The sequence below is a fragment of the Ceratotherium simum genome, chromosome 29 (assembly GCF_057802395.1).
Source record: "Ceratotherium simum simum isolate JZ-2026a chromosome 29, ASM5780239v1, whole genome shotgun sequence".
In the NCBI taxonomy this organism is placed as follows: domain Eukaryota; kingdom Metazoa; phylum Chordata; class Mammalia; order Perissodactyla; family Rhinocerotidae; genus Ceratotherium; species Ceratotherium simum.
Window position 1 is genome coordinate 1,672,247 of NC_141928.1, and position 25,090 is coordinate 1,697,336.

At 46.3% G+C, this 25,090-nt stretch overlaps 1 protein-coding gene across 6 annotated transcripts in view; it reads right to left on the reverse strand.

Annotated features, from left to right (window-relative positions):
• Positions 1–25,090, reverse strand: part of CAMSAP1 (calmodulin regulated spectrin associated protein 1) — a 66,770-nt gene that overhangs the window by 27,911 nt on the left and 13,769 nt on the right. For 4 of the 6 annotated variants that reach the window (XR_015548902.1, XM_087418769.1, XM_087418770.1 and 1 more), the window contains 4 exons: positions 17,849–18,111; positions 16,618–16,779; positions 6,204–6,284; positions 2,443–2,584 (listed from right to left, as the gene is read on the reverse strand). Coding sequence is in view for 5 of the 6 variants with exons in the window: in XM_087418769.1 (XP_087274895.1) it covers positions 2,443–2,584; positions 6,204–6,284; positions 16,618–16,779; positions 17,849–18,111 (648 nt within the window). In the remaining variant the exon portion in view is untranslated. Of the gene's footprint in view, positions 1–2,442; positions 2,585–6,203; positions 6,285–13,700; positions 13,875–16,617; positions 16,780–17,848; positions 18,112–25,090 lie in introns of those variants that run through there. The other 2 variants (XM_087418772.1, XM_087418774.1) reach the window with 2 other exon arrangements.

Here is a 25,090-nt window from a genome sequence, read left to right on the forward strand (position 1 = left end):
TCAGAGTCCAGAGGTCTCCCACTTTCCTCCAAGATGGAATCTGCAATTCAGTTCCTTCTTTTCCTTGTACTGGAGTGATTTTGACTAGTGAAGGAGACAGGAAACTACTCTTCATTTTCCTTCCTTCAACTCTCTTTGGGTTTACGTCTATGTTCTTTTCTAATGCACTGAGTTCAACCTAGTTTACTAATTTTAAAAATTTCTTCTTTTCCAGAATATGCACTGAGGCTACAAGTGGCCCTTTACTGGCCACTCTGAGCTGCATCCACAAGTTCTGGCACGTATGCTGTCCACTCACTTATTCAACAAGTATCTACTGCACACCAGCCTGTCCGAGACACTATTTCAGAGGGCTGGATGTGCCAGTGAACAAGACAGACAGAAAATCCCAGTCCGTCTAGATCTCAGACTAGAAAATTCTACTATGACTCCCACTGTGACCCATGCAATACTGAAAGTATCTTCTTTGGTTTCTAAGCATTAAAGACTTGAGAGGTTTAGAAACAGAGGTTGCATGTTTTTGTTACTCATTTCTTGTTTTACCGCATTGTGGGAAAAGTATGAATTCTTTGCAATCTGTTGAAGTTTCTTCTGTGGCCTTACTCAAGTCCATTTTTGTAAATACTTCCGTGACTATTTATTTTGAAAGAGCATATTCCATAACGCCTGGTGCCCGGGACCAAGCTTGTTAATTCTGTGTTCGGATCTTCCACGGCCTGACTCTCGTTACCTGCTTCTTCCATCAGTTCCTGCAATGTAAGTTATGAGTGTGGCTCTGTTCATCTCTCCCCGTAATTCTGTCATTTTTTAAAATATCAATTTTGGTATTCTGCTATTAGATGCAATGAGCTTCAATACTGTCACATTCCCCTGTGGGTCATTTCATCACCAACAACGACTCTCTATTCCAAATAATTCCTTTTGTCTTAAGATCCCTAGTGGACAGGTTAGAAGCAGGCTAGATACAACTGAAGCAAGAACTAAGTGAATTAGTGAACCGGAAGGTAGACTTGAGAAAATACCCAGAATGCAGAGGGTAAAAGAGATGAAAACACAAAAAAAGGTGCTAAGGATAAAGGAAAAACTCCAGCACACAGGTACCACTCCTGTCCCTATCTTTGTTACGTTTTCTAGTTCTTCTTTTACGTCTTAATCATTTTAAACATTGTGTTCTTGTTCAGATGTTCTTTTTCACTGACGTCTTGGTCCAAATCTGTCTGTTGTATCTGCAGCTCTGATGAGGGCTCTTTCCTCGTGTGGTTCTGCTTTTCCACAAAGCTCATCTTCTGGCCGTGGGGTGGTTGCTCTCGGTGGGTATCTGGTGTGCCCTGGCACATGCAAGCATTCCTACACAGCAAAACTCTGCTTTAACTCCTGCCAGGGACCACCAGCTTCCCAAGTCCTGGACTCGATTTCACGTGTACTCCCCCAGTGCCACACAGGCAATGTTCATCTCAACCTCCCTCCCACCAGGAAAGAGCTCTGTCCCCCTCCCCAACCACAGGCATCCGACAAGCCTCCTGGTTCTTTCCTGGACGGGAGGTGGAGCTGTCCTTGTCCACTCCTGGGTCCTGGTCAAAGCTCCCACCACACAGAGCCCCAAGGCCAGGTGACCATGAGAGGCCCAAAAGGCCCTGGGGCAACCAGCTGTCAATTCACGGGTTTTTCACTCAAAGACACCCTCTCCTAGAACCTGCGATTTCTCCCTTTCTTTCAAGTTCAGCTATGTATTTTAAAGACTATTTTATCTAAAAAAACTACAGAATCCAGCATTTTTGTACTTGGAGCAGGACCAGGACCAATGTCAGCTCCGTCCCAGGGCCGGGGTCTAACACAAATGTTTCACATATCAGGTGGCATTCTGGGCACTCTCTTGGCATTGTACCTCCCTCCCTCAGAAAGAGGGTGCGCAGCAAAGCCTAAATCAGAATTCCTATTCCCACAGCCCCCTGTATAGACATCCACTGCCATGCTGTTCACAGCGTCACTCGCATCTCTCTCTCCCTACCGTCAGGCTGTGAGCGCCTCCGAAAGACGCACGGCATCGCAATATCACCAACACCAGGCATGGAGGAGTCGTTCATAAGTGGTTTTTAAACAGACTGGATTCTTCACTCATTTTCCTATCCCCAAACTAAGTTCTAGATGTTTTAAAACAATTGTAACAGAATTGACAAAATCCTAACTATTCTGGGACTCGAGTAAGGTCAAAAATATTTAACACATTACCCAAATACTTTCAAACTACAGTTCCTTCCTCAGATAAAATGCAGGTTAAGAATAAGCATGTCATCCTCAACTCTTTTCATCTATATGCCAGTGTCCCAGTGAGTATTAAGGACTCAGTGTGTTACTTTCTGGTTTTTTAAGGGTTTGGATCAGTGTATTCATAATGTCCTTTTAAGGGGTTAGGTCTGTTCAAGGGGAGCATTCTCCACTCACCATCCAGTTTCATCTGCTCTGGGCAGTAGTAGTGGACCACAGCCAAGAGAGCAGCCCCATCACTGCTGTCTCTCATCAGATCCTCCAACAACGGGAAGTAGGGCGGCTGCCTTGCGGACAGGTGCTCTCGGCGGTAGCGCACCTGCAGTTGATGAAACGAGAACCGTCTACACATGACGTGCCTTCACTACCGCTGCATTACAGGCAGACTGTTACATCTAGAACTAACACAATGCCCGCTGGACAATGCTGGAACAACAGCAATTGTAGGGAAAAAGCTCCAAACATCTGGGTTACATACTTTGCCTGGAACATATATGTCAAGTTCCAGGGAACTGGGCTTCATGGCTACACTGAGTGACAGTAATTAGCTACTAACAACACAGGCCCTCTCACTCTCAAGTGCCCTGGCACACACAGGAAAGGGGGCAGAATGCACGTCTACACTACCAAAAGCTGGCATACTATAAACGAATGAGAAACAAGTTAAAAGGTGAACCTCCTAAGGTGTGGAAGACCCAAGTTACCGCTACTTTTCACAGTATTATCAGCATTAACCTCGGCCATTAAGAAAAATACGAAACAGCATTAATATACACTTTGAGAAATTTCAGAAACTACGTTAGACAAAATTTCGTACACTACATTAACCAGCCCCTCTAATAAGTGCAACGAAGTATCAGAAAACTGAATGCGTGCAAGGTGCTATATAAAACAAGTATTTTTTCAAGGCTTCCATACTCTTGCCTCTGGGGAAACCATGTGCACGGTGTCTGACCTGCCCCAAGCCCCTCAGCGCAGCGCCCGTAACTGAGGTCAGTTTCCGAGCGCACAGCACACAGGCCGCTGCCACTGCCAGAAGGGGCTCAGCACAGGCGCCTGTCCCAAACGCCCTGCTGGACGCTCGTTCTTTCTGCACTCACAGTCACAATACGGCTTTAAAATACGGCATTTCCTGCAAGCCACATTTTCTCCAGAAGAGGAAAATAAAAAACACAAACTAGAGGAAGAAAACCAGCAGCTATACCAACAACTATGGATTTCTGAGAGTTCAACCTGAAGAAAAACTCTCTCTCAGCAATCTGGAATTTAAAGTCATGATCTCAGTAAGCATACAGGGTAGAATAATCAATACTGATATTTAGTATAAAACCTTTCTAACACATTCTTCTAAAATTAGTCACTAAAATCTGTTTTGACATAGACTTTAACTTGTTTCTCAGGGCTCACAGCCTTGGCTACGACACGTAACATGCCCACACTGTCCCGGGGGCCAAGTCCACGGGCTCCAGCATGCAGAGTATGAGGGCATGCGCCAGGCCAGGCTCCACAGACAGACAGCACACATGGGTGATCGACCACAGCATGCAGGAAAGCAAATGGTTCCTCGATTGAAGATGGATGGGATGCGTTTAAAATCAGGGAAAACACTGAACTACAGGGTCCAGGGAGCTTGCAGAATCATCTTCAAGTCAGGTCAACCCTCTGGGCTGGCATGTCAAGGGGAAACCTGTGACCCTGCCAATCTGACCAGACCTCTCGGTACTTATCCTCACTAGCCTGCTTGCTGGACGCTGCAGTCAGCGCGCCTAGAACTAAAGGACACCTGAGGGGGCACTGCTCTTGGTCATATTTTCAGTTTCTATAAAACTCTCATCTGAAACCTTACCTCCTGTAGGACACCTGAATTCTTGACTATATCCTCACTAAATCATATAACTGTTTTAATATTTAGTGTTTGGCCTTCAGGATTCAAAAAACTAAAAGAGATGTAAATATTCATAAAAATGCTTTCCTCTTCTTTGTTATGAATCTATTTCAAAGAGAAGCAAATTATCTATCAGCTGGAAAGCAGAACACATCACTGCTCACACGGATCTCATTTACCAGTTCGACCCCTGGTGTCTCCTACGGGACAGAATTCCAAGGATAATCTGGTCCAAATAATTAAACTAAAGGAAACAGGCAATCACAGGAGTATGCCAAAAGATCTGTGTTCCAAAACTTCATTTTAAAATGCGCCACTTGGAGCACCAAGTGTTTTTCCATAGGAACAGTGAAACAAACTTGTTCTGCTTGCAGAACGGGTCGCCACGTGGGGCACAGCTGCACTGCAGAACCAAATCATTACTTTCCAACCTACTTTTTATGGGAAAATCCACACAACGTTCTATTTAAAGGTCACTGGAGACCAAGTCCTTCTCCACAGTCCACGAGCAGCCTTTCACATGGGCACATCTTTCTCACCAGATGACCCACGCTACAGTTACTGAGAGGCGTCCTGTCAAATAGCTCCAGTAGGGAAGGTAATATCAGAAAGAACAAAATATAAAGAGGAATTCGAGAAATTAATTATTCATCATTCCTTCTGATTTCTATTAGAAAAGAGAGTGGATCCTGTCATTTACTTTTACTCTCATCACATAAAGAAGTAACTAAGTGTCCACAGGAAGAAACACAAAACTCTCTCTTTAAAATTACCTAAGAAATTGGGCAAAACCAAACTCTGTGTGTTGTCTATGAAATGCAACTGAGAACTCCCAAGTGCCACATTATGGAGCCTACTCAGCCCAGATTCAGGTTATCGCTCGTACTGGAGAAAGTGTAATAACAATACCAAGGAGGACATCTGAACAAAAGAAACAGGTTCGGGTGCAAGCAATTTTTAATGGAAGCAAGTGATTGCAACAGGATGGCTCTCGATGGCAGCGGGTGCGCACGGAGTTCACTTACAGGCACTAACTTCCAGTACCACTTGGAGGGAGACTGCTCGGGGAGCAAGGGAAGGAAGCAGGAGAGGAGCGTCAGCGGGGCAGGTCCACGTTTGGAGGGATGGAATACCACGTTCACAGTGTTTACAAGAGAGGCAGATGTCTCTGAGAAGGAAGATCTGCCCAGTGCACATGGCCTGGATATCCTGTATTCTCAGATGACTGAAGTGGAAGGTCACAGGCACCTCTACAACACTAGCCTCTGCGGGAGCAAAGAATACTCCGGAAACTCCGTACAGGCTGGGCACCAAAAAGGACAGAGGCCAACCGAGACTCAGGGAGGGGCTCCGTGCGTCATCTGTGTCCGTCTGAGGAACAAGGTGTCTAACAAGTGGGCCTGGTGTGTGGTGCCCATGGCATCCCCGGAGTCCAGGAGCAAGGGGACGCCAAGAGATCACAGACACGGCTGAGCCATGTCGTACACATGTTTAAGGGACGTGGATTCAGTCACACATGTGCTTGGCAAAAAATAAAATAATAATGTCAGGGGAAGAAAAGGATGGAAATGACCGGAATGCATAACGCACCATCTCCATCATTTCATTAGACACGTAACATTCATCCCCCTGAATTTCACACGGGCTTTTAGAGATACACCAGCAGCTACACTGGACCTCATGGGCAGTGCAAGGGACTGTCAGGGGACCTTTGGCAGTAGGCAATTTGCTCCACATTTGCTCACTTCTATAAGTAACTCCTGGGCAACCTCTGTCACCTCTTACTCTTGAGCTTCCCAACACCTCCCCATATCTCCCTCACCCTCCCAAGCTAAATACAAGACCACCCCTGGCCAGGAAGAAAAGGGGAGCCAGCTGCCAGGCCCACCACCACTGAGGTACTGCACAGCCCGGTGCCAGGGGATCGAGGAGACTCGCTCCTTTCTTGATGAGTAAAAATAAAGAATAAGCAAGGAGTAAATATGATGTGATTCTTTAAGACCAGGGGCAACATAACTCAGTGCACACCAGAGAACTGAAATTGACCCTTTACCTTTTGATGGGCTGGACTTTCCAACAACTGCTGTTTTAACTTAACTTCTTTCTCTGTTATCTCTCTCATTTTAAGATTTACCTAAAGTAGAAGAAAAAGGCATTAAAAAGGCAATTGCTTTCCAACACTGGTATCCATATCTTTACTTCATCACCCAGAGACCCCACCTCACTTGTTTTAACTCTTGACTCTTAGATGCAGGTATTATTTAGGCCAATTACACATAGGCAGAAATATATGGATTCCTGCTCTGTGACTCGACGTGGAGAACAAAGTCGGCCTGCTACCCCAGGAGATACTCCGTGCCTCCAAACGCCAGTGCAACGTTTTCCAGCTCACAAGAGGCTCAATACACTGCATCACTCACTGATCATCCACGGTGCACAAACAGCACAAGTGCCCCGTTACCATCAACAAACTGCTGATAAACAGTCTGCCTGAGACCCCCACTGAAGAGCCTAATGGGGGCTCACCTGTGCCCTGACCATACCAATAACACTAGGTACACTTGAATCATGAAAGCTCAACTGTACACCCCTTCAACAATCAATGAAACTTCTTGGAAATTAAAGTGTTCTCTCCTGGAATTATTAACTCAAAGATAAAATCAAAATTGCAACTATAAAATAATACCATGGAGAAAAATACTCTTCATCAATGCTTAAAAGGATGTGGTCAAAGCTATAATCAGATGAAAAGGCACATTTTATTATTAAACAAGAATACAGATACGTGAACTCATGCAAATCAAATTAAGAGGGTAGAAAACCTGATTTTTAAAAGAAAAACACAAAAGAGAATCAATTTAGATAAACTTAAAAATAAATGAATTAGAATGGATGGATGGACGGGTAAGTGATAAAGCAAGTATTGTAAAACGGTAACTAAAATCTAGGTGGTTGGTACATGAGTGTTCTCTACATAATTCTTTCAACTTTTCTGCATGTTTAAAATTTTTCAGAATAAAATATTGGAAATAAAAAAACATTTTAGAAAATATGTTTCTGCCATAAGCTAGATAGCTTTCAAATATGGAAAGGATTTTCTGATTAGACTGGTGGTGACTAATGAATGTAATTTTTGACACTATCATGAAATGTGACAACACTGGGAAGATCTACACAGTTCAATGAAATAATTTTCCAAATAACCAATGTATGATGTCACAAAACCATGGGTGAGTAAAAGGGCCAGGAAGAATGCAAAGAAGATACAAGGACTTTAATATAACAGAGTACGAAAAGTTGATTGACCTAACATCTAGAATACTAGATAAAAGAATTCTTACAACAATAAAAAGACAATCTGATTTCAAAATGGGCAGAGGATCTCAACAGATGTTTCTCCAAAGGAGATCTACAAATAGCCAACGAGCACATGAAAAGAGGCTCCTCATCATTAGCGATCAGGGAAATGTGAATCTAAACCACAATGAGACACCACTTCACATCCTATAGAACGACCAGAATCGAAAAATCAGAAACCAAGTGTTAACAAGGGTGTGGAAATTTGAAACCTCAGATAACACGGGTGGAAATGTAAAATGGTACTGTGGAAAAGAGTTTGCCAGTACTTCACAAAGTTAAACAAAGAGTTTCCATGTGGCTCAGCAATTCCACCCCTAGAGATATACCCAAGAAATGAAAACACATCCACACAAAAACTTGTGCACGAATGTGCACAGCAGCATCATTCACAACAGCGAAAAAGTGGAAACACCACAAATACCCAACAGCTGAGGAATGGATAAACAAAACGTGGTATATCTATACAACAAGTATTATTCGTCATAAAAAGGAATGAGGTACTGATAACGCTACAACATAGTTGAGAGTTAAAAATATTATGCTGGATGAAAGAAGGCAGACACAAAAGGCCATATACTGTATGATTCCATTTATATGAAATGTCCAGAAGAGGCAAATCCATAGAGACAGAAAGCAGATCAGTGGCTGCCAGGGTCTGCGGGTGGAGGTGGGGATGGGGAGTGAGTACTGATGGGTACAGAGTTTCTTTTAGGGTGTGATAAAAATGTTTGTAATTAGTGGTGGGAGCTGTACATCCTTGTGAATATATTAAAAACCACTGAACTGTACACCTTAAAATAGTGAATTTTATAGCATGTGAACTATATCTCAATTTTTTAAAAAAGTTAATTGATAATGGCTTCAAATTCTACATTGCAATTAACCTTTAAGAAACTACCACTTGTCAAGTTTTGGTGTAGAAAAAAAACAAGATGTGCATAATTATCTGAAAAGATTAAGAAAATACTCTCCCCTCTTCCAACTACATATCTATGTGAAGCCAGATTTTCTTCATATACTTCAATAAATACAACAAATTATAATAGATTAAATACAAAAGCAGGTAAGAGAATCCAGCTGTCTTCTAGTAAGCCAGATATTAAAGAAACTTAAAAAACTGTAAAATATCACCACTTATTTTTTTTGGAAAACATAGTTATTTTGCATAAAAAGTATATTGTTTATATGTTTTTAATTTAGTTTTTTAATTTAATTTTATTTATTTATTTTTGTAAGGAAGATCAGCCCTGAGCTAACATCCATGCCAATCCTCCTCTTTTTGCTGAGGAAGTCTGGCCCTGAGCTAACATCTATTTCCAATCCTCCTCCTTTTTTTTTTTCCCCCCTTTTTCTCCCCAAAGCCCCAGTAGATAGTTGTATGGTATAGTTGCACATTCTTCTAGTTGCTGTATGTGGGACACCACCTCAGCATGGCCGAACAAGCGGTGTCGGTGCGCACCCAGGATCCAAACCTGGGCCGCCAGTAGCGGAGTGCGCGCACTTAACCACTAAGCCACAGGGCCGGCCCACATTGTTTATATTAACATGAAATGAGTTTACTGTCATTTTTAAGTGAATTAATAAATATTTTTAAATTTTGTTTTTAATTTCTAATATGGTATATATTGATAATTTTTTTAATTCTTTAAGGTCCACAGTAATTTTTAAGAGTATAAAGAGGTCCTGAGACGAAAACGTTTGAGAACTCTTTACGTATACAAAGGCATGAAGAGCAACGAAAATGGAAAATATGTGGATAAGTATTATTCTCTATTTTTAATTACTTTAAAAGATAATTGACTGCTGAAAGCAAAAATAACATGTTTCTGGGGTTGTAATGAAATGAATGACAACAGTAGTACAAAGGTCAGGAGGGGAAAAGACATTTCTGATAGGATCTGTGAAATGCTATCACTTTATTTGAAGGCAGAGTGTGACAACCTAAAGATGCTTATTGTAACCCTTAAAGCAGCCCCCTAAAAAATACTGGAGATAAAATGGAGTACTAAAAAGTACCCAATCCAAAATAAGTCAGAAAAGAAGAAAGAAAGAAAAGACGAGATAAACAGAAAGCAGACAAGATGTAAAACCCAGACATCTCGATAATCACATTAAATGTAACTGGTCTAAACATTCCAATGATAAGGCACAGATTGTCAGACAGAAGGAAAAGCAAGACAAACTTAACGGTATCCATGAGAAACTCATTTTAAATAGAAAGACAAGAGGTTAAAAATAAAAGGAAGGGAAGAGACACCCCATGCACACACTCATCATAAGAAAGCTGGAGCAGCCATATTAATATTAAATGAAGTAGACTTTGGGACAAAGATCATCACTTGCAATAAAGACAGGTATTTCATGATGACAAAAGGGTTAATTTGTCAAGAAGATATAAAAATCCTACAAGTGTGTAAATGTAATAACAGATTGGAAATACATAAAGCAAAAACTGACACCACCAAAAGGAAAAACAGACAAAATTACAGCTGGAGACGTCAGCTCTCCTCTTAGAGTAACTGGCTGCCAGGCCAGAAGATACCAGAAGATACAAACAACACCAACAACCAATCTGAACTGACACTCAGAGAGCTCTCCACCCAAAAACGGAACACACCATCCTTTCAAGCGCATGTGAACGTTTTGTGAGACCACACAATGGACCCCAAAACAAGTCTCAATGACTTCAGAAGGACTGAAATCACACAAAGTGTGTTCTCTGACTGCAACGGAATTAGAATCCAAAGCACCAGAAGATATTTAGAACTAACCACCCCCTTACAAATATCTGGAAACTAAACTACAAACTCCTAGACGACTCACTGATAAAACAACCATCTGCAAGTGAAACTGGAAATATCTTAAAGAGGATGATGAAAGCCACAACACACAGGAGTGTGTAAGGTGCAGCTAAGGCACTGCTTAGAGAGGAAAAGACAGCTTTTTTTTTTTTTTTTTTTTTTAAAGATTTTATTTATTTATTTTTCCCCCCAAAGCCCCAGTAGATAGCTGTGTGTCATAGCTGCACATCCTTCTAGTTGCTGTATGTGGGACGCGGCCTCAGCATGGCCGGAGAAGCAGCACGTCGGTGCGAGCCCGGGATCCGAACCCGGGTCGCCAGCAGTGGAGCGCGCTCGCTTAACCACCAAGCCACGGGGCCGGCCCAGGAAAAGACAGCTTTAAACGTCTATATTCAAAACGAAGACAGGTTCAAATGAACTAACCTTCTACCTTAACTAAAAGGAGAGCAAATTAAACTCAAAATAAGTAGAAAGAAAAAATAATAAAGGCAAGAGGAGAAATTAAATAGAAAACAATAGGCAAAAAAAGCAATAAAAACCAAAAGCAAGTCTTTTAGAAGATTAATCAAGTTGATAAACCAGACTAACCAAGGGAAGAAAAAAAAAAGAAATGACCAAGAGCAGGAAACAAGAAGGGACACACACACATTAAAAGGATAATAAAGAAATACTATGAACTTTACACCAATAAATTCAACAATTCAAATAAAATCGACAAATTCCTTAGAAAGTCAAAAGTTACCAAAACTGACACCAAATTAAACAGAAAACCTAAATATCTTTCACGTATACTAAATTAAATTCACAATTAAAACCTTCCCACTAAGAAAACTCCAGACCCAGATGGCTTCACCAGCGATTCCATCAAAGAGTTAAGGACAAAATAATACTAATCACACACAAACTAATTCACAAAATAGAGGAGGGAATACTTCCCAACTCATTTTTTGAGGCCAGCATTACCCTGATACCAAAACAGTAAGAAATACATTACAAGAACATATATTTAACAAAACTCTTGATTCCTAAATATTTATATAAAAATATTCTTGGAACTCAATAATAAGACAGACAACCTCATTAAAAATTGGGCAAAATAGGGGCCGGCCCAGTGGCGCAAGCGGTTGAGTGCGCACGCTCCGCTGCGGCGGCCCAGGGTTCGCCAGTTCGGATCCCAGGTGCACACCAACGCACCGCTTGGCAAGTCATGCTGTGGCGGCATCCCACATAAAGTGGAGGAAGATGAGCACGGATGTTAGCCCAGGGCCAGTCTTCCTCAGCAAAAAGAGGAGGATTGGTATCAGATGTTAGCTCAGGGCCGGTCTTCCTCACAAAAAAAAAAATTGGGCAAAATATCTGAACAAGCACCTAACAAAAGAATATATACAAATGTCTTCAGTCATTAAATGCAGATTAAAACCACAATGAGACACCTCTATACATCCACTCAAATGGCTGAAACTGGAAGACTGACTACACTAAGTGTCGACAAAAGTGTGGAGCAACTGAAATTCTCTTCTTGTGCTAGGGGGAGTTTAAAATGGTACCAACACTTTGGAAAATATTTTGGTAGTTTCTTCTAAAGTTAAATATATACTTACCATATGACATAGCAATCCCACTCCTAAGTATTTATTCAGAGAAATGAAAATACATCTGCACATAAAGACTTGTACACAAAGGTTCCTAGTAGCTTTACTCATAGGAGGCAAAAACTGGAAACAACTCAACTGCCCATCCACAGATGAAAGGATAAACACACTGTGGTACACTCACACAATGGAACTCTACCGAGTATAAAAAGAACTACACTGGGCCAGGCCCCACAGCTGAGGGGTTAAAGTTGCTCGCGCTCTGCTCTGGTGGCTCAGGTTCCCATCCCAGGCACGAACCCACTCCACTCACCAGCCATGCTGTGGCGGTGTCCCATGTGCAAAATGGAGGAAGACTGGCATGGATGTTAGCTCAGGACTAATCTTCCTCAAGCCAAAAAAAGAGGAGGACTGGCAACTGATGTCAGCTCAGGGCAAATCTTCCTCAGCAAAAAAAAACTAAACCGTTGATAGATGTGATGACATGGATCAATTTCAAGAACATTCAATAAAAGAAGCCTTGGGCCGGCTCCGTGGCTTAGCGGTTAAGTGCGCATGCTCTGATGCTGGCGGCCTCCCGGGCTCGCCCCAAGGCACCGCTTCTCCGTCCAACCCGAGGCCGAGTCCCACGTACAGCAACTAGAAGGATGTGAACCTATGACATACAACTATCTACTGGGGCTTTGGGGGGAAAAAATGAATAAATAAAATCTTAAAAAATAAATAAATAAAATAAAAGAAGCCAGACACAAAAAGAGTGCATATCACATGATCCCATTTTTATCAAAACCCAGAAGAAGCAAAACTAACCTCTAGTGAAGAAAGCAGATGAGTAGTTATCTGGGCTGGGATGGGGATTAACTGCAACGGAGCATGAAGAAACTTTTTTAGGGTGACAGAAATGTTACCTTGATTGTGAATGGGAAAAAGACACAGTCACTTGTTAAAACTCAAGGAACTGGGTCCACTTATTGCATGTAAATCATATGCCAGTAAAGCTGCAGTTTTTTTCTTTTTTTAAAAAAGACTAAAGCAATTGTCTGAGCGTCAATAAAAAATAAAAAGAGCCACAGCGAGATGGTTGATGGTAAAACTCCAGAACTCCCAGGACAGAGAGGAGGCCCTAAATGACTGCAGAGACAGTCCAGTCACACGCACACAAGACAGGGATGCAGATGACAGCTCCGCAGTGCCCCCAATCCCAGGGAGAGCGACTTTCCCCGAGTGCCTGATCACCCAGGGGCGCAGGAGAGGCTTGTTCAGAAGGGCATCGTCTAGGAAATATACAGCTGCAGCTGTTCTGGGCACGGTGTCAGGGTGCACTGCAGGGACGTGCGCCCCACACAGAGGCCAGGCCCGGAGGGAGGCAAGTGGGCCAGCCCAGCAAGGAAGCAAAGAGGTGTTCAAATGGTGGTGAAGGCAAGTCCCAGATGACAGGCACAGAAGTCACCGACAGCCCTCACTCTCTGATTCCAGAGTTGCTAAGGGGATGAGACCACCCAGATACAGAGTCACACGTGAAAAGGAAGTGAACCCAGAAATAGCCCCACAGGTAAAAACAGGCCAGGATGGGTGTGAGAGAAGCTTAAATCTGCACTCAAGTGTACTCACACAGAAGGAATCTTAAAACACAGTACCTATGACCAAAGTTTCTAAGAGAACTCAGTTCTTAATAGGCATCAAAGATTGAGTGTACTCACAGCAGGAATCTCGAAAACACGATACCTATGACCAAAGTTTTTAAGAGAAGTCAGATCTTATTAGGCATCAAAGATTCATGCTGGAGAGAAAACTCACCTTATGCAAACCTCTCAAGAGCCCAAACCTTATTAAACATGAGCAATTCTCAGTGGAGAGAAAACCCATCAGTGAAATGCAGTGGGAACGTTTTCAGGCCCAGCTCAAACCTTCTTAGGCATCAGAGAATGCACACTGGAGACACTATGAATGCAGTGCAGGCAGGAAAGGCTTCAGGGCAACTCCGATCTCATTCGACCTCAGGGAATTCACAGTGGGGAAAGACCCTTTGAATGCAAAGAATGTGGGAGTGCCTCTCATCTTGCATCAGAGAATTCACACCTGAGAGGAACCCTCTGAAGGCAGTGAATGCCGAATCCCTCCAAGTGAGTGAGCCAGTGAGCACACACCTTCCTTGAAACCTGAGACTCTGCGATGGAGAAAAACTGCATGAAAGCAGCGGAGCAGGAGGGCCCTCGGTCAGAGCTCACAGCCCATCATCAGAGAATTCACAGGAGGGAAAATCTGTTAGTGTCAGAAACTTAAATTCACTCGGAAACGCTAAGAAAATTGCAAAACGTGGAAATCATTGAATAAAAATGTAAATACTGGGCAAGGGAAAAAAAGGTCATGAAAAACTGAAGCATTAACTCCAGGAACGACAAAGCATGGCACAAGAAAAGAGGCGCAAGTCATGGTAACATCAAGTCTGACTACGGATTTGACCCAAGTTAAGTCCACAAATCCACGTGACCACAGCAGACGGGTGGGGACCAGTGGGGAGGGTCACATGAGCCGTAATCAACATCTGTAAGAAGAGTAAATCAGAAGGCAATGTCTTCTGGACCCAAGACAGACCCTGAGTCAGAAACAGAGTGCCTTTCTTTAAAAAACAGAGGTAAGTACCAGACTTCATACGTAAGAACACAAAACTGATGCTGCTGGACCATATGAAGATCATCCTCCACATGTTAGCCAAGTCCACACGCAAACAGAGGCAACAATAACCTGGGAAAAGCATTTATAATTATATGGAAATGGATAATACCCTAAATATATGTATGAGAAAACTGATCAGGTAGGGGAAAAAGGAACATACCCTCCTCCAAGAAATATGGCCAAAGATCAACAAGCAATTCACCAAAAAGAAAGATAAACAGCCAAACATATACTCTATTTTTTACACTTCAACTTTGCCGATGAATGAAGAAATAAAAATAAAAGACACTATTTTTCACCTTTCAAATTGGAAAGTATTTTTTAGTAATATCCAATATACGGGAAGACATGGAAAAAAGACACGTGGACTAACAGCATACGAAAAATGGTACCATCTTTATGATCAGAAATTTGGCAAAAACCAATCCAAAGCCTTTCAAAATGAACCTCAGCTAACTCACACCCACTGTCCACCAGGCACAAGTGGCAGGAAAGCAAGTGGAGACCACTGCACCGAGTGTGAGGACAGCTCACACATTGTGACCCACACATTGAGACCGCGGCAGGTGGGTGGCCTCACAACAGCCACAAGGAGAGACACTCACTGCATCTCACCAAACACAAACCCCGGCCTAAGTCCAGGCCTGGGAAGACCCCAATGTGCTTTTTAGTCTATATATTACACTGAACGAATAAGAATACGAGAACGTATATCAAAACACTACACCTACAGGTGCTAAGGTTATAGGGAATTTACATGTTCTGTTTGCTCATCCATGTTCTCTAAATTTTTTATAATAACCATGTCATTTCTTTTATAAGGAGAAAATTAATAAAAGTTGTTAAAGAAAAAAGTTAAAACTTGAACTTTTGGCCATAAGAAGCTCATGCAAGGATTACAAAAACATCACCCAAAGGTTCAGTCTCCTAGGCAAACGTGCACCAGTCCTGAACACCATGTTTTAACTAAATTCTTAGAGTGCTTCCCACACGCACAGCACTATTTGAAGCCAGGGGAAGAGTAAGACCTGGTACCCACCACGAAGAGACGAGCTTATGGGCACTAGCAAGCTTCTGAGGCCACACCAGGACCCAGAGGTTCCAGCAAATCCTAGAAAAGCCCTCTACCTCTCCACGGGATCAGAGATGTAAGGCAGTCTGCCCAACCACCCGACTCCCCAAACCCGCACCTGGGTAGGAAACCAAGCACAGAGCAGGGCGGCTGTCTTAGCAGCCACGAGGCATACCTGACAGAAAGCCTCCCTTGTCACAGCGAGACAGGAGGCCAGCACACAGACTCTGGCCTGGCTTTGCCACGTTCTTCAACTAATCCCATGGCCACTGATTTTCATCTCACCTCTTACAAAGCCCTTACATTATAAAGAATACATGTGCAAATGGTATAACGAAATAATTTAAAACTTCTTACACACAACTTTATAAGGAGCTGCTTAATCTGTTATGTCCTTGGTTTTATTAGCAAAGCGCCCCTAATTGAACACCTTTTTGCAAATAAGGAGGCTGAATACCCAAAAGACTTTGGTAAGGTAATCCTATAAATAATCACATGCTACTAAAAATAAATATTCTTTAAATACACTGTATAAAGGATTACACTGTAAGCTTTTAAACGTCAATGGAGAAACCAGCTTTTAGGAAGATATTTTTCTCCTAATAATCAAAATGTCTTTTAAAATTGAGAACTTTAACGCATACAGGTGCTTAAGATAAAAATAAAAAGTATGAATTAAGCCATAAACATGCCTGCATTTTCAACTATAAACTCATCATACCCCACTCCGCTCCTTCCTTTTCACCTTCAGGAGGGACACCTGTCTGCCTGTTTGGTTTGAACTACAGCAGACACACTTCTGGTCACAGCACATTTACCTGCTAGGGTATGGGTCTGGTCTCAGCAGGACACATGAGGGGGCTGCTGTTCTCAGGGGGAGGAGCACCCCGGCCTGTTCACACTGCCCGATGAGGGGACAATTGGCGGTGTTGCGTTCTCGCCCTGGGCACAGCTCCTAGCACTCACCTTGTTGACCCAGAACACCATGGCATCCTCCAGGTCGTATGGAAGCTCTTTCGAGGCACTGAATGTTGAGAAGCGCTTGATGCTGGCCACCACCTTCTCGATGCTGATCATCTCCACGGTGTAGGCCATCATGAGGGCGTCCACCATGGCCATGTGGGCACTCTGGGAGCAGAGGCAGCAGTCAGTCACCTGAACCTGCCTCTCCCACCCAGCTCACCGCAGAGACCCTGCTCAGACTCCAAACTCCGAGGTTCCGTTGTTTTTCTCCTCTCCATATGAGGAGATTTTACAATCTTCATCTGCACATTACCCCTCCTCAGGGTGGGGCCAGCACAGCCCCCTGTGGTGTGGAGGGCTTTGTGCCCCCTTCCTCATCTACCTGACCACCCCAAGAGAGGCGCGGATGATGAGGGAAAAGGTATGAGAGGGCAGAGAGACGTGCCCAAGGCCGCAAGACCCTCCACAGGCCCTGGGTACCAGTCAGGAGCTCTGTGCACTAAAATTATGCCATGCCTTATGCCGTTCCTTCCCAGAACCTGAGTAACATTCTCTTGACCCACAACACATCATCCACAAAGTCCAAGAGTGAAAAACCACAGAATGCAAATGCCAGTGAACAGCCTAACAGAAGCAACGTAGGAGGTACCAAAAATGGCTTAGACCTGGAACGGTCTGGAAAAGTCGCATCAGTGGCATGGCTTTCAGAGAAAGATTGGGAGGGGGATGCTTAGGGGAGAAAAAGGCATATTTATTTTATTTTGGCACAAAATACAAGATATACACGAAACAATCTAATAAAATGGGCTCAGCAATTACGTAGCACATCTGCAGCAAGTCTGCCTCCAGATGTTTTCATTAACATACCTCGACTTTACCTCCGCTTTCACAGAGCACTCACAGGAGAAAGAGCTGAGAGGAGGCTGTTCTTTCCCATTTTCCAAAAACAATCACTCACACTTAGAGAGACACATCACTCAAGACACCACCGCACAGACTCAAACCTCGGCTGGCTTCTGGACACTCATGCTCACAGCTTCTTGTGCCTGAAGTTTCGAGGCTGACTTTGCCTCACCCATGCAGCCGAGCGCAGATGGACAGCTGGCAATGCGACAGGGCGGGGCACCCACCAGTGCCCATCGCACCAGAGGCTCCCACCAGTGGGTACGAGACAGACTCTGTGCCTGGCAAATGCACCTGAAATGCTTGGCGGCGGGGGGTACAGGCCACTCACCATCTTGATGGGTGCACGGCTGAGGTCGGGGTCCGTCACCGGGGTGTCATCGCTCTCCATCACGTAAATCCCTTTCCGGGACAGGGCCTGGATGACAGACTGGTGTCCCTGTAAGGCAGCCACCTGGTCCCCTTTCAGGATGAGGCTGCAGACGCGGCAGTACAGCTCGCTGGACAGCAGGAGCTTGATGACAGGTGGTTTGATGTGCTCCTGCTCATACTGGTCGATGTAAAAGGGGTCCCTGAGGTCCTCGGGGATGTTATCTGAGCCAAGCAAAGATTACCATGTGAGCGTAACACCCACTGCAAAACGCTCCCAGAGGACAAGGTGCCACTAATTACAAAGGGCGACTAACAACATACAGATCACAGCTATTCCATAACCCAACATCTCATCCACTTGCAAAGGCAACCTAGGTACCCACACCCCCTGGGGACACGGCAATACACATCCCTTAATAACTTCACCACCTCAAGAAGCAACTCTCCCGACATAGGACAGCAAGAAGCAGGGGTGGGACCCCTGAGGGGGCTGATGGGGCCAAAGTGAAACCAAGACGCAGTCAGGCTAGGACTGCACAGCACCTGAACACACCATAGGACAGCATATGGCACATAGAACAAGGACTCGGTCACACAGCAGGGACAGCGTGCAGCACACCCAGCATCAGCCCTGGGGCGGGAGCCAAGTGCATCCTCTTTCTGGCGTCAAACTGAAGATGACAACGAGGCCAAACACCATGGTCTTTACAGAAGAGAGAGCCAGGCCTGCTGCCACTCCGACCATGATGATATTACAGCGGCAAAAAGCCTTTCTCTGTCTTTGAACCAGGCAGCATTAAACTCTACTTGAGCCAAGTTACTTAAGTGCCACCACAATTCTATCAAATCGAGACTTTATCCCTACATTACAAATGAGGAAACTGAGGCATAGAGAGAGTAAGCGATGAGCCCAAGATCACAAGAGACAGGAACCAACTGTGGACGCAGTCTGATCCACAGTGTCCATACTGCCTCCCACACCAACACACCAGCCACATGTGTGCAGCTGGGGACGCCCACTTTCTGGATGGTTGCAATGGTCTCCCCAACGGTGTCCCTCACGTTTGCTTCTGCAAAATGTCAATCACTGCCCCCCAAAACGAGGGGGGGACACCCTGTAGTCAAGCATATTGGGAAACACCGAGTTAAACAGAGTAGGCTGATTTCTTTACACAAGGACCCCCAGAGCTTTAACATGCTCTGTGCCCTAAGACCTCCCCCTCTGCAGCTTTCTGGAACTGTCCCCACCTCTGGAAGAGTTCAGAAAAGCCTCATATCTCCAAGAACGCTAGTGAGGGAAACCCATGACACCAGGCCTGAAACCTGCGGTCACACTGGCGATATGCACAACGACACTAGCGGACCCGCTCTGCGCTCCACCTGAGGGAAGAGGCAGCTCTGCAAATGCTCTCTGACAGTGCCCCCGGGTCCTTTCACTCTTCACAGGCGCCACTGTCTGAGCCCTGTGTCATTTAATTATGGGTCTGTGGGTCCTCTTCATTTCCCCAGGGTCTTCCTACACTCCACACTTGGTTTCTTATTTCTAACAGCAGCCACTAACACTGATGCTGCACTTCAGTTCTTTTTTTTTGTGAGGAAGATCAGCCCTGAGCTAACATCCATGCCAATCCTTCTCTTTTTGCTGAGGAAGACCAGCTCTGAGCTAACATCTATTGCCAATCTTCCTCCTTCCCCCCCTCCTAATAGCCCCAGTAGATAGTTGTATGTCATAGTTGCACACCCTTCTAGTTGCTGTATGTGGGACGTGGCCTCAGCACGGCCGGAGAAGCGGTGCATCGGTGCGCGCCTGGGATCCGAACCCGGGCCGCCAGTAGTGGAGCATGCACACTTAACCGCTAAGCCACCGGGCCGGCCCTGCACTTCAGTTCTTAAGCACCACTGTACACATCTCATCTGAGCATCACGGCAGCCCTGTGGGTGGACAGGACGAGCATCAGCTCCAGCTCTGCAAGGCTGGAGGGACACACCCCTGGGTCAGTGGACAAATCAGATCCAAACCTCACATAAGTCAACCACACTGGGAACCATCCTATTTTGAAATTATCTGGAGTCCTGAAACAGAATAGATCACACCAATAATAAAAGAAGTGGGCTCCAGTGCAAAACCCAGTGAGAAGATTTCTGCTTCCTTTGTAGGCGGTCGAGGTGACACGTGAGTGGGGAGCTAAGGGAGGGAAGGGAGCCAGCCGCACCCACACAGGAGGGAGCCGTCCCAGGGAGCGGACAGCAGCCTGGGAGGACCTGCGCAGAGGACACAGGACCTAGTTCTGAACCGGGTGGGAGTCAGGGGAGCCGCTGAGCCAGGGAGTCGCGTGATCATATTACATTTTCAGAAGTTCATGCCGACTACGCAAGAAGGATGCAAGGGCCACTTTCAGCAGCAGCAGCCTGGCCAGCCAGGGCTCCCGATGACAGCGTACTGGGACGCCTCTCACCCCCACCCCCTCAATGCCTGGCCTACCTCCATCTCCTTTGCTAGTTCTCCCTCATTTCTCCAAATGCTGGAAGGGGCACTTCCTACACTACTGCCCAGGTGACCTCAGTCAGTCTCATGGCTTGAAGGACCACATGTAGGGGGTCATTCCCAAACGCACATCCTGACCCCGGCCACTTCCCTGAGCTCCTCTATCCCTCAATGCCTTGAGATGTGCATGCGTAGGTCTAGTGGCCCTCAAGCCTAACGCGCCTGTAAGTGAACTCTAACACCTCACCAAACTGCCCCTCCTGTGCTTCGTCTCAAGGCCAACTGCTCAGACCAAAAGCTTCAGGGTCATCTGGCTCTTTCCCTCCTGGCCACTCTGGCTGACTTTCCTTTTAAAATGTATCCAGAAAGTGACAACTTCCTGCCATGCCACGGCCACCCACCACACCACCACTGCCCCCCTAGTGTTAGCCACCCCCACTTCTCACTTGCCCGACTGATGCGCTCCCCTCTAGGAGAGCAGAGACCTGCAGGACTCGGAGAGGAAGATCCCTCGGGCTCATAGCTCTAGGGGGAGGAGACAGGACACAGCCACAAGTGGAGGGTTGGCCCCAGGAAGGATGGGAGTCCACTGGCACAAGTGCAGAAAGACAGAGTCTCCCTGAACGCGGGAACGTGGCAGCCAGGAGAGAACAGCAACTGTGGCTCTGAAGCAGACTTCTCTTTACAGTCTACGAAGCAGAAATGTTTTCCATGGGCTGGCCCACTCAGTGGAGCTTTCAAAAATAACCAATACAAACTGATTCATATAATCAATTTTTAAATTATATATGAACGTGAATCCTATTATTGATTCACACAAATTTCAGATTCAGGATAAGGAGAGGTAAGGGAAACAAAGCATCTACTGAAGACAAAGGCTCCGGACTTTCACAAAGCCCTCCTCAGTGTACGGGATCCCCTTCCACTCCAGCTGCGGGCGCCCTGGCCTCACGGCCCCCACCCAGGGACTGAGGCCACACTCCTCCACGGTCCCTTTGAGCAGTCCCTGCCCTCAGACGTGAGCTTAGTCAGCTCATCTGCCCTCAGACGTGAGCTTAGTCAGCTCATCTGCTTCAGTAAAGTCAACTACTGCAAGGGCTTCACGCACACGGTTCTGAAATTTCTAGTCAGTTGTATCAAAATCAACAACTACTGAAAAGAAGACAACTTTGTAAATGCCGTGAACCTATTTCTAGAGGCTCACTCTTCATTTCCTCTACAAGCCCATAAGAGAGTTCGTTAGAATTCTTCCTTTGTTCAGCAATTTTTTACTGAGCATCTACTGTGAGCCAAAAAAGGCACAAAACGCGGGAGTCAGAGGATGAGATCAAGTCACTGCTCTCAGGGGCAGGGGCAATTTCCACAACTGTGGTGGGTGTGGAGTGTGATGGGGTGCAGAGCAGCCATCCGGCCCAGCGCTGTGGGGGTGGGCAGGCCGGAGAAGCTTCCCAGGGAAGGAAGCAGCCAAGCTCTCAGCAGCCGATGGAGCGAGCAGGGGGGAAACATGAGGAAACCCCCCTAGTGAGAATTCTAGGAAACTGCAGCAGGTCAGTATCGCATGGAGCAACCAACTGGACGTGTCATTCATTCATTCATTCCACAGCGTCTCAACTAAGCACCTACACATGCCTGCACTAGGAGGGTCTGAGGACATCAGTGGGTCTATCAGGGAACAGCAGGCTCCAGTACTCTGAGGGCCTGTAACAAGGCATGTGACCAGGCCAGGTGGGATCAGGAGTTGGAGAAGTTGGAGGACAAGGAGACACTATCTGCTGGGGTCCTAGGTCACAAGAGTGGAAAACAAGTCTGCAAAGCAGGAGGCCACTGCAGTCACCAGCCTGAGCAACAACGGAGGCTGGTCGTAAGCAGGCAGCACTGGGAAGGGGCGCAGACACCCAGGAGGTGTCAGCACCTGGGCTTCAAGTGTGATGAACAAAGACAGCAGATGTCCCATTTCACGAACTAGGTGCAGGACGGTGCCTTAATAACACAGAAACCAGGAGCGTGAAGGACAGTCAGGGGAGGACATTCCATTCCAGATGTGAGATTTTGAGGTGCCTGTGGGACCCAAGTGGAGACCTCCAAAAGGCAGGAGAACACAGAGATGGAAGCGCAAGCGAGAGGGGCCAGAGGTGTAACTTTGGAATCTATTCCGTCTAAATAACTGATGCCCAGGGGGATGGATGAAGTCCTCCAGGAGGAGGTGGGCAGAGTGAGAACAGAAGCTGGGCGGGGAAACCCAGGGACACCCCAGCATGGGGCAGACATGGGAAGAGGAGACAGACGCTGAGCATTGAACAGAGAAGGGGTGTGACAGAGGGCAGGCGGAGAAAGAACACTTCAAAGGAGGAGGAAAAATGAGGAAGTACAAGCAAGACTGAAAGGTGTCCGTGGATGTAGCAACCAAGGGGCGGCAGGGCCTTGCAAAGAGTAGTGGAAGGTACAGCGAAGAGTGAACGGGAGTGAGGACAGAGAGCCGGCGCCTCCCCGCAGTGTGAAGGAGAGAATGGGGTCAAAAGACTGAGTGCTTGAAGGACTGGGGAACCATGAGCAGGTACAGCTGTTGATGGAAGAAAAGCCAACCAACGGGAGGGGCTGAAAGCCAGGGTAGGGGATCAAGGAAGCTCTTGGGGGTGGGAGGGAATAGAACCGAGCACAGGGCACCATGTCTCTCTGGCTGTGACAGGGAGAAAGGGAGGAAGGATGCAAAAGCAGTTAAGTGTGGACAGCAGCTACTAGTTGAAGGAATTCCAACCAGACACTCCTGGAAAGCAGGAGGCAGGGCATCCACAAGTGGGAGGCTCTGGGCAGGAGGACCCTGACTCGCAACCACGCAGGACTGCTGGCAGGGACCCCAAGACGGACACCGCACCCTCTGAGGGACACTGCCTGAGGGATGGTGGTCTGAGGAAACTGGTCTAAAGATAATGGTCTGAGGGAGAGTGGCGTGAGGGTCAGTGTCTGAGGACACCTGTCTGGATTCATGGCCTCCAAGAATGGTCTGCAGTGACACCAGTCTGTCATTCTCCAATAAAGTCAGTAGCCAAAGCAGGTGCATTCACTGCGGCTGGCTGGAGAGATCTAGGGTTAGGCTTCTGTTTGGACCTGATGGGAAGGCAACGTGAAGGATGAGAAGATTCTGACAAGTCTGCAGTTAAAACGGAGTCGAAGCTAAATGCAGACAGAAACGGGAAGAGGCAGCAGCTGCTGGATGAACACAGGGTCGGCACCGGGTCTCATAAAGGCAGAACTGCGTGCGGCTGAGAGCAGGACCTGAGCACGGCGGCCTGACCTTGACCTGGTGTGCTCTTCCTTGGCCCCTCGGACCTCAGGCCCAAGTGTGAATCACCCCTAAAAGGGCCCATCTCCTGCGGCGGATGAGGACTAAGTCACAGCATAAATGCAGGTCAGGGCGCCGAGAGCGGAGCCCGGCGCTCAGTAAAACTCGCGCCCATTTTAGCTCTCATTCTATTATCGATACCATTGTCATGAGGTTAAAAAGATGCGTCAAGGAAGCACCCTTCCCGTTGCTGTCCATCACGCCGTGCCCCATCCTGCCAACCGAGGCCACATCGCTGCACCCAGGACAGGGCAAGGGAGACGTGGCAGCACACGGGAGGCAAGGACCCCGGTGTAGGCATCCCCATCATGGCCACCCCAGTCTGAAGCCTGAGACTTCCAAAGGCTCCAACTCAGTCCGAGGAAAGCAAAGACTGTGCAGCCACAACAACACAGTAGGACAGTGAGTCTCAATCACCCGGTGTCCAGCCCCACTCCAGACCAACTATTAGAATGGCCTGTGGGTGCCCAGTATCAGCATTTGTACCACTAAGTGAGAATCACCGCTACAGAGGCTCCAAACGTGGCTGAGTCTCCACCAAGAAGATGCTTCTAGGGGCTGGCCCAGTGGCGTAGCAGTTAAGTTCACACGCTGCACTTCGGTGGCTCAAGGTTCCCAAGTTCGGATCGTGGGCACGGACCAATGCACATCAAGCCATGCTGTGGTGGCATTCCATGTAGAGTAGAGGAGGCTGGGCACGGATGTTAGCCCAGGGCCAGTCTTCCTCAGCAAAAAGAGGAGGATTGGCATGGATGTTAGCTCAGGGCTAATCTTCCTCACAACAACAACAACAAAAAAAAAGCCGCTTCTAGTCATGGAAATTAGCACTCACAAAAATAATTATAAGGCGAGGTAAAAATGACCAAAAAGTCTTCTAATTCTGGACCCCTACCACACCCTAACCCTATGCTGAAGATGCCAGACAGAAGAAAAAGAAGATAGCCCCCACCAGACAGAGCCCACCAACTTTACTGCCCTACACAGGCGAGCACGAATAACAAAACGGTATTCCAAGCGTGGAATAAGAGGTGGGCGCCCCCGGGCCCTTTTCTGCCCCGCTTTGCTGAGGCAGACTAAGTTAGGGGAAGTGCACAGGCTTGGCCTCTAGCCAGAAGACCAGGAAGGGAGACTCCTGGGAACTCCGGGGGGTGGGGTGTCACACAGAAGAGGGGGCAGGACAAGGGATTCTAAAATCTGTGGTTACTGTCCTGGACGACCCTGAGTGGCCCACATGTGACACCAACTGCAATCAGCACGACGATGACTTTGAGAACTAAACTAGGGCCAAGGTTTCACAGTGGGGTCCCGCGGAAAGGCCCAAACGGCACCAGAAAGGCTTTGAAGACTGAACCAACACTGAACCACGGACCACAGAA